General features: G+C 30.2%; 1 protein-coding gene across 4 annotated transcripts; it reads left to right on the top strand.

The window, feature by feature from the left end:
- Positions 1-6,157: 6,157 nt before the first annotated feature.
- On the top strand, positions 6,158-9,366 carry LOC124918090 (putative protease Do-like 14). 4 transcript variants are annotated; one of them, XR_007097300.1, is made up of 10 exons: positions 6,158-6,257; positions 7,240-7,399; positions 7,495-7,551; positions 7,644-7,844; positions 7,933-8,050; positions 8,133-8,240; positions 8,364-8,525; positions 8,610-8,734; positions 8,813-9,022; positions 9,223-9,366. XR_007097300.1 is itself a non-coding variant. In XM_047458343.1 (9 exons), exons 4-9 carry the CDS (start codon positions 7,791-7,793, stop codon positions 8,852-8,854), a joined length of 522 nt encoding a protein of 173 aa, XP_047314299.1. In that variant the 5' UTR covers positions 6,158-6,257; positions 7,240-7,399; positions 7,495-7,551; positions 7,644-7,790; the 3' UTR covers positions 8,855-9,366. The 4 variants fall into 4 exon arrangements, 2 of the variants coding, with proteins under 2 accessions (XP_047314299.1, XP_047314298.1); XR_007097301.1 differs by having other exon boundaries at positions 9,085-9,366; XM_047458343.1 differs by having other exon boundaries at positions 8,364-8,438; positions 8,813-9,366.
- Positions 9,367-10,308: the final 942 nt, after the last annotated feature.

The following is a 10,308-nucleotide window of genomic DNA, read 5'->3' as shown; positions in this document are numbered from 1 at the left end:
TTATTGAATTTGTCTAAATGAACATCTAGTGTTCATGTTTTGGTATGAATCAATCATATGAAGTATAAAGAACCTATTGGAAGACTCTTTACACTTCATTACAAATTTAAAACTAAAAACCTGATTTTTGGCCATAAACTGTTTCGAACAAATTGATCATCACCTATGTCGGATGATACCTTGGGATGATGTTTTTAATGTTCCTGGGAGCTTTGTGAAACTACTCAATCTCTTGGATCAAAGGATCTAACCATCCATCAAAATTGCAAAACCTGAAATTTTGATGTTCTTGCGGACCAACAAATTTTAGTTAAGACCGAGACATCCGATCGAGTCTTTTCAGCCAGGACCGAGAGGTCCGGCAGATGTTCTTTATCCAAGACCGAGAGGTCCGACCGATTTCCTTCATCTAGGATCGAGAGGTTCGATTGATGATTTTTATATCCGACCAAGAAATAAAACCTATGACCGATGAGTCTCGCACCCAATCGAGAACTCTTGAACCCAGAACCGATGACCTCCACCCAGGACCGAGGCGTCCGAACGAGAATTCTAGCCAAGGACCAAGATACCTTAGCACCCCGACCGAGGATCCTAAACCCGGATCGAGTGGTTCCCGACAGGGACCAAGGGGTTTTTAGTCTCGTTTGATAAAAATGAACCCAGGACCTACGGCGCCGGTCCTAAGTCCTGTTTGGTTCTAATTTTCAAATTCCAAAATTTTTTTGTAATTTTGAACCCCATACAATTTTCTTAAAATCCCAAAAATTATAAAATGATTTCAAAATATTTTTAGTATATTTCCACATAAATATTTTGATCTTAAGCTTGTTTGAGATTTATGTTTGAACCTTAATGTCATTAAATACTCATATTTTTCAGGTATTTTCCTCTATAGTCATCATCACCAACTAGTACCAACACTTCAATAATTGTTGTTACAATTTTTTAAATATGCAAAAACCTATACATGTCTAGAACCAGAAAAAGAATCGGTTAAAAATAAAACATTATACAACCGATTTTTAAAAACCAAGATTTTATAAATTAGAGACCGTTTTTAAAACAGGTACGGAGGATGAAGCGTGAAATCCCTTTCCCGAGTATCACTATTTCGAACTAAAATGAATTTCTAGAGAAATAAATATGTTTGTACACGTACAACTTTTATTGATTTTCAAAAATCAATTGGCGACTCTATTTCAAATAAATAATTTTTAAATTAATTAATTAAAATTAATTTACACACATTTTTTCAAACAATTAAATCTTAATTTGATTATACAAATCTAAAGATGATTTAAACTTGAACCCAAATTAATTATTTTTATAATTAATTTCAAAAGTAGTCAGAAATTGTTTAAAATAATATAAAATAATGTTTTATTTTAAAAAGATTCCTAACAAGCAAACCGAGGTTGAAATTCTCGAATCTCGAGCTTCTCTAGACCCAAAGGGTTTTCCGGGGATTACATTAACAATTCATTTTTTTAATTTCAGGATAAAGGGTTCTAATATGGGTGGATTGAATTATGTTTTCCACAGGTGATCGTTATCCACTTTCTTCCTGATCCATCGCTTCTTGTTCGAACAATAAATTCGAAATAGAATGGGTTGATGACCTCATATTTTTATACTCCACCATCTTCCCGCACTCCCTTTTTTTTTATCTGGGGTCACATTTCAACCCGAGGGTTATGAAGATGAATACTCGATCTCAACCTCACAAAAACGTGTTGGCTCATTTAATCCCTCCTCAGTCTGCACGACATCTCTCCTACCCATATTAAATCTCAATAAATTTTTCATCTCTATAACTAGTATTTCAACACTCCAAGGCTAGTCATACGTATTCAATTAACGTAAAATGCGGTTATCACCGACTCTCTCTTTTTCCTAAACGAAGTCGATGACTCCAACATATGTGGATTCAATGTGTTTGTTCTCAATGAAAGAGACACGTCAATAGGATGTTTAAATCATACCATCAACTCATACATATGTTTTATTTATCAACATAGATTGATTTTGGGTAACAAATATGTAAATCGGAGTGATGCACCCTTATTCTAACACAATCGGTCTTTAAAATAATTCGGTGTTCTCATTCAGCTCAATAAATCCTCCAAGATCATTACCAACCTGACTATGAAGATCAGAATTCCACATATTCTTTCACATTATAAACAACTGAAGATCAGAATTCCACATATTCTTTTACATTATAAACAACTGAATCCATGTACGGGTCTTATGATGTGTTTAGGTGTCTTATGATGTGTTTAAGTGCAACAACATGTGGATTCTCAATATTCTCATTATTAACCAATATTAACCGACAGATGATCAACGAGTCATCAAGTTCATTCCTTGACTAACGTTCTAATACAGTTATGGATGTATGATAAATGTTGTTTTAAATTTGTTCCATAGAGTAATATATCTTCCTAGAGAATAGAAGTCATACCAAAAGACGCCCTGATTAGGTCCGGGTAATAACTTTAATTGGATCAAGTCTACCTCAATCACTCTTTTTTTTCTGTTCTTTTTTTCTGAGATAACAACAACTCTGGGGCGCACCTCCAACGTTTGAAATTCAAAATATTGGGTTCGACATGAACTGTCTTTGTCTAGTCTACCCAAATAGCGTACCTCCCTGCGCCTACCACTACCGCAAAGGTCCCAACTTTGTCCACACGAGGTTCTAGTTGCACCACTCTAGGTCGGGTTTGATGACTAAGTTGTGTGCCAACTGGAGACATCTCCCTCCTTTGGTTGTGGAAATCGAGTCTAGTCGAAAACCGACCCATTTCTAAATCCCTCCATCTACCACCAATGACGTTCATAGTACAACACATAGCCTCCCCGGCCTAAACGCACCCTTAGGGGTGGTTGAGAAATTCGACCGAAGACCGATATGACCCTTCGACTCTCCAATACTTCTCACGATGTTCAATACTTCTCACGATGTTGTGCGTTACTTTACCCCCAAAACTCACACTAGGTCATAAGTTGACCAATCAATAAAACGACTCCCCCTGTCATCCAGACTAGTAGGTGCATAGGAGATAGTCCAATAATTATTTTGAAAATATGACTTTACACCTCCCACCCCTCCATCATCTCTCTTTGTGCAAATCTTTCAATTTTTAAAGTATATCATTTTCTGAAGTTTAACTTTTTGTGCAAACATTTATCAACAATCAACAACTCGACTCTATATACAATGAGAGCTTTCTAATAGAAATAAACCCATGTTAAATTTTATTAAATACATTCTAAATTTAATTATTTATAATATATATATATATATTTAAATTATTACTTTTATAAACTTAATTATTTATGTTTTAATATATATTTATATATTTAAATTATTTATTTATATAATATAATAAATATTTATTTAATCAGTTTCAAATAAATATAAATGTATAATATATATATATATATATATATATATATATATATATATATATATATATATATATATATATATATATACTCTTTATTAAGTTGTTATTTATTTTAAATTATTAATATATATATATTAAAATATAAATAATTAAATTTATCTTAAACAAAAGAGAGTTTAAAAAGTAGGAAATACATTATTATTTATATATTTAAAACTCTCTCATGTAATAGAGATAAATTTAATTATTTTTATTTATATATATATTTATACATTTAAATTATTATTTGATATAATATAATAAATATTAATTTGGTTTTCGTAATATTTATAAATTTAAATTATTATTATATTATATAAAATAATAATTAAATGTATAAATATATATATATATATATAATTAAATTTATTTAAAATGTATTTAATAAAATGTAAAAATATAAATATGAAAAACTTAGTTTGATAAATAAACTTGTTTATATTGAAAAAATAACTTAACAAAGTTATAATGAGAAATCACAATCATATATATATAGCCTTCATTACTTAATTTTTTTTTATGGAATTATATATCATATTAATTTACGAACTATCTTTATATCAGTAATCACAGATCTATCACTTTCCAAAATTATAATTATACATCGTTAAAGCATATTTTTGTATATATCATTATCAAAATTATAATCACTTTTGAACAATAATAATAGTGAAAAGTAAAATTAATTTGTTTACATATATGATAAGAAAAATATAATTGAAATATATGAAACTATATATTTTTATTGAAAAATGTATGAAAAAAATGAAAAGTGTGAAGAAAAATATAGATTATTTTTTGATTAAATTTGTAGATCATTCTATAGAAAATTTAATTTTCAGATTAATATTTTTACTAAAATGATATTTTTTGAAATTTGTTCATTTTGGTGAAAACAACATCCGAATTTGGTAAGAGCTATAAGGAGATTGGTTACTTGGGGGAACCACAAACCGGTTTTTCATCATAAACAAAACAACAAACTTATCTTTAATATATTTTTAAATAACATTTAATATGTATAATTTCATAATGTTAAAATTTCTAAAAAAAATTATAATTTGATTGATAAACTCGATTATTCCAATGTTTTAAACCTAGGTTCAAACAGGTATATATTTTTTAAACATTTTTATAAAAGGGTAGTCAGTTTTTGAATTTCACATAAATAATAGAATTACTACTTATAAAGCTTAAGAAATTCAAATCACTAATATTTAGCTTATTGATTGTTGATTAATTGTAAGTCTTCTCTACTTTTAAACTAAACTTTACCAACATTTTAGTATTTAATTTATTCGAGTAAAAATTGTATTTATTTATAGTTCCAAACATATTCATACTCAAATAAATTAAATTAAATACTAAAATTTTGGTTTATGGCCATAATTTAAAGTGTTCTTAAATATTTTGTTTATTGATCTATACAAGATTTTGAAACATAATAATGTAAACATGCAATTTAGTGATTTGAAGTTTCTTTTGCCAATAGTTTATTTGGGTAATTTATTTTAGATTTTAGTGAAACAAAATCCAATATATTTGAGTTAAAGTGAGAATAGAGATCACAAACATCTAAGTTAAATAAAAAAATAATGTTTGTAAGTCAAATAAAGATTTTGACAATTGTACGTGTGTTTAATGTATAAGTAAAGTGTCTATTCCTTTAAATAAATAAATTATTATAAGTATAACAAAACAAACGTTAATTATTTTACTTTGTACAAAATATTCTTTTGTAACTTGTATTTCTGAAATTTAGAAGAAAGAAAAATATAATTTGAAATAAATTTGTCGCTTGTACTTAATTAAAATTTGTTATATGGTATAAAATTTGATATTGATACTTAAAAAATGTTATTTATCTAGCTGCATTCACTACAACAAAACATATCTTTGGCGACCTTTATATGCCAACGCATATTAAGCGTGGCTAAAGATTAAAAGAAAACAAACTTTTGCCAACCTTTGTATATGCACTAACCTTTATTAAACCTTTATTAATTTTTTATATAAATACTTGTTGAGAACTTAATACTTTAACAATTGTAAATTTTAATATTTTTATGTTTTTCTTTTTAACTTTATAAATATTTTATTTCATTATTTTAATTTTTCAAATTAAATTTGATTTATAATTTTATTAACATTAAAAATTAATTATTAAATTTTTATAGCATAAAATTGTTAAATTTTATTATTAATTTTTTTATAAACATTTGTGCTTTAATTAATTATTATTTAAATTTAATTAAATAAAAATGTAAAAAATAATACAAATTAAATATTATATTAAAATTAGAAACCACTAGCCCAATTCCTCTTCTCTCTTAAAACCTAATCAAATCGACCTCCAGACTTCACCGCCAAACAATGGAGCAGTGGAAGCCTGGGCGAATTCACAGAGATAGAGATGAAAGACTCTAGGCGTCAGATCGTTGTGCTTCCTGTTGTTTTTCTCCTCGATCAATCTACATTTTCTTTCTGGTTCGTTACCTTTCTCAGATTCCCAATCTTCTCCTCTTTCTACAAACCATTTCAACTCAATAAGGAAAAAAGGATAACAAGAAAGGAAAAAGACGGGAACTCACCTACAAACACCGTACGCCGCAACTTCTGCAAGGTGATCACGGGGAAGAGGGAGAGGACGGAACCCTAATGGAAGGGATCGAACTCTTATAAATAAAGTTGAACCCTAAGATGAACGAATCAATTTCTGAGATCTAGAACACCGATCAAAATAATCTCCAACATCTCTCGATTCTAATTCGGAAGAAGAAGCAGAAACAACAGTAACTCCAGGTGAAAACTAACGCCTACTGTATTTTGTTTTTTACCGATCAATGTAACTCCTTGATTCATATATAGCTAGAGATTGGATCATAATTGTTCTGCAATTTTTGTTTGGGTAGCTGTGAAACAATTTCAATGTATTGACTTTATTTTGAAGTTTATGCAAATTTGCTGAAATATTCTGCAATATTATTGTTCTATTCCTGAAAGTTTCAATTAATTGCAATTACATAGTAGTATTTCTTAAAATGACAGGTTTTCTATGATTGTTTGTCCTGATTATTAATTTTAATGGAGTTTCTTAGTTTTTTTCAAGTTCTCTTGTTCTATATAAGATATATTTTCTAGATGTTAAGAACTGTATGCAATATAAGCTATGTTCTATCACTCATGTTAGCTCAACTGGTAAGAGTCTTGAACTAAGAGGAGGATTAGGTTTTAGGTTCAATGAGTTTGAGGTTTTAATAGAAGAAACTTGATTGAATGGGAGGTCATGGCGCTGGGATTAGGTCCTAACCTTGTGTGTATGCAAAACATGAGTGAAATAATAATAAAAACTATGTTCTTAAATGGCTTTCTAATTTTGCTGGTTGTTCCAGTCTTTAACCACAATATAATACAATTTATGGTCTATTATCTTCTAGGGTAAAATCTTGGTCTCAAAATTTTAAAAAATTATGCCCTTAAAAATGGCCTTTTAAGTTTACTGATTGTTGTTGTCTTTAACTATGTACTAATGCAACTTATGGTCTATTATCTTCATTCTTGTCTCTACTATATTGTTGTCAATTTTGTTTATTGCAAGTATTCTTTAAGTCCTCACCATTGGGTGTGGTTTATACTCAAAAGCGGGTTGAAATTGAACTGACATCTAACGATAATGATTTTGAAGCAATAAATAAGTGTATAGACCACAGACATGGCCCTCCTGGATTAATTCTGATTTCCTCAAAGCATTTCTTCTTTTGGTAATTGAGATTTTGTTGGTCAGGTTTCTTCCCCCATTCTGCAAGACTGCAAAAGAGTGGAGCTTACAAGACCTTCAAACATCCCCAGACAGTTTATATCCACCCAAGCTCTAGTATAGCCCAGATATGAAGTGTTCTTTAGTTAGTGCCCAGTTGTCTCAATTATGAATTCTCTAGACAATGGTATATGTCTTCTTTTGTTACCTACCCACCTGTTTTCTTTCTGTATCTGGAGTCTTATATCTAAACCTTCATCACTACATTGCTCTATTTTGTAGATCTTCTGATGGAGCAGCTTATCTAGTCAATTAGGTACCATTATCTATGTCAACCAGGTACCAATGTGCATATGATTATTTCTCTTAAACAACAACACATATTATATTTCTTAAACTTTAGCATGCAACAATCTGTATTATTCTTGCAGGGATAAGGAAAACATAATGGATCACTTGTAATATTGAACCTGACATACACCATCTCTCTATTGATAGAAGAAAGCTTCCTAATAGTTTTGTTGTGAGACTCTTCAAGAGATCCCCATTATTGCTACAGAAACTGTCTTCGTCTGTTGATGCGACAAGTGAAATTGGTGGGAAAAATGTTGAACTCGGAAGTTACTATTCTGGTAGGCTTCATCTTCTTCTTCTTTTCATAGATTGTTGCTTTTCGCTATTCCTCCTCATAAGTCTTTTGTTTCTTATTTGAACTCACAGAAGAGGTTTCCTACATCCAACAAAAGCTCTCTTCTTCGATCTCTCGTTTTGTCTGCTTCTATTGCTGCTGCTAAATCCGGTCTTTATTTTTATTCAAACATTGACACAGACCCAACAAGTAAATAGTTGTTAGTTGTTTCTAATCTTCACCTGTCTCACCATTCTACGATTTCGACTGTGACATTATTCTGCTCATTTAGGACCATCCTTATGGATTTCTGTTAATATCCCAAAGCATGATCATCCATCTTGGTGGCCATGGAGAACTTGGGGACCAATGTTTCTTCAGCCCTCTTTTAATTGCCTAGGTGGGTCTCTTCAATATGGTTATCATCTTTTACTAGCTTTTATTTATTTTTAAATTATTGTACTCATCTTGTGCCACCACCCATTTTCATCTTCAATATGTATACATGGTTCTGTAATGGCAGGAAATGTGCCATTGTTTTTCTCTAGGTCTGGAGGAGATATTCCACCACCCGCAGATACGAGCAAAGAAGCTAAAGGTTATAATGGGTGCTTCAGTAGAGATTCAATTGCCAATGTTGCTGCAATAACTGGTCCTACTGTAGTTAATTTGTCTGTCTCACAAGGTGTTTATAGTGAACCTGTAGAAAGAAGAAGTTGGCATTTCAGTTTTTGGTGTTTGATCTTTCAAAGGGTTTCTCATTTTACAGATTTACACAGAGTTACCTTGGGAAAGAGTGTTGGTTCTGGCACCATAATGGATTCTGATAGTACTATATTGACGTGCGCTCATTTGGTTGTGAGTCACCATGGCTTGTCAACCAAAGTGGGGAAGGTCAGTCAGTTTTGTATGAGTCAGTGTAAAGATTATTAATTTTGTTTTGTATGAGCTGTAAGAGTATTTTTTTTACAGGTTGATGTAACATTACAAGATGGTAGGACATTTGAAGGATAATTGATCAACGCGGACTTGCAATAATATTGCAATAGTGAAGATTGCCTCCAAAACCCTACTTTCATCTGCAAAACTTGGCTCTTCAAGTAACCTTCGTCCTGGAGATTGGGTGCTTGCAATGGGGTGTCCTCTTTCCCTTCAGAATATTGTTACAGCTGGTATTATGAGGTATTCTTATTAATCTTAACCATTGTAGTTCACCATTTGGCTTGCTGGTACTCTTTTTGAAGATTTGTAAAAGCAACGACTTGGTTATTGGAGGAATGCGGAGGGAATACTCACATACTGATTGTCCTCACTTTGATGTCCATCAATTATATATGATTTGATTACAGTTTTAAAGAGTTAAGAAACATGTGTTTGAACAGGGTAATTCAGTTGGACCTCTTGTGAGCATTGATGGTGAGGTTGTAGGTGTGAACATTATGAAAATAAGGGCTGCTGATGGATTGAGCTTTTCTGTACATTGAGTTGTGACAATTATTTATTTATTTGATTATGATATTATTTTATGAGAAAATTTATGTTTTTTTTGTTATTATTTAAATGTTTAATAATGAAAAGAAAATGATTTTTAAATGTTTTTAATGATTATTTAATTAAAAAAAATACAAATAAAAATAAAAATAAAAAATAAAAATGGTTAAAAATTAAATGGGCTTTTGGCGACGCTTAAATTCATGTTACCGACGCTTAAATAAGCGTTGCTATAACCTGCGCCGACCCTGCTTACGGCGACGCAAAAATAAGGGTCGGTAATATTTTTGGCGACGCTTTTAAGGGTTGGCAGAAGTCTTTTTAAGGGTCGCCAAAGGTCTTTTTTGTTGTAGTGAATTAAAACTCAAATACGATACCTGTAAATAAACGTGGACTAGATAAAACGGAAAAGATTCCGAAAATTAAAATAAGGATTCTTAAGTTCTTGATTTAGTTTCTGTATATTAAACTTGTAAAATAGTGTAAAATGTGTAAATAAAATCAAAATAAAAGAAACTAAATCTAAACCAAAACACTTTATAGAAATTAATAAAAAAAAAACTAAAACAGACCCAAAATGGTCATTTAATCATGATTTGGACATTTTCTTTTAATTGGATTTAATCCATAATCTTTTTGACTCGTCGTGTTTAATTTTTTATTGAACCTTTGTGTCCTGGAAAAAGATTAATTTTAAAGATATAAGAGAATCATTTAACCAAAAATGTTTAAAATAACCAAAACCGAACCTAAATAGGTAACTTTTCTTGAATATTTGTTTATCCCATTAAACCGGTTTTTAATTTCCAATATTTCTGCACCCAGCATTATTTATATTAAACATTTCAGCCCAAAAAAATTTGAATTTTAACATGAACAAAACACATTTATCGAAAAGCACTTAAATATGTATCAATATTCACATTCTCGGTCATTTCAATTTCAGTTTAAATAGATTTAATTCTGGCATTTTCTTA

Source organism: Impatiens glandulifera, unplaced genomic scaffold (genome assembly GCF_907164915.1).
Source record: "Impatiens glandulifera unplaced genomic scaffold, dImpGla2.1, whole genome shotgun sequence".
Taxonomy (NCBI): Eukaryota; Viridiplantae; Streptophyta; class Magnoliopsida; order Ericales; family Balsaminaceae; genus Impatiens; species Impatiens glandulifera.
Note: the sequence above shows the minus strand (reverse complement) of the source record. Positions and strands in the feature narration are given on the sequence as shown.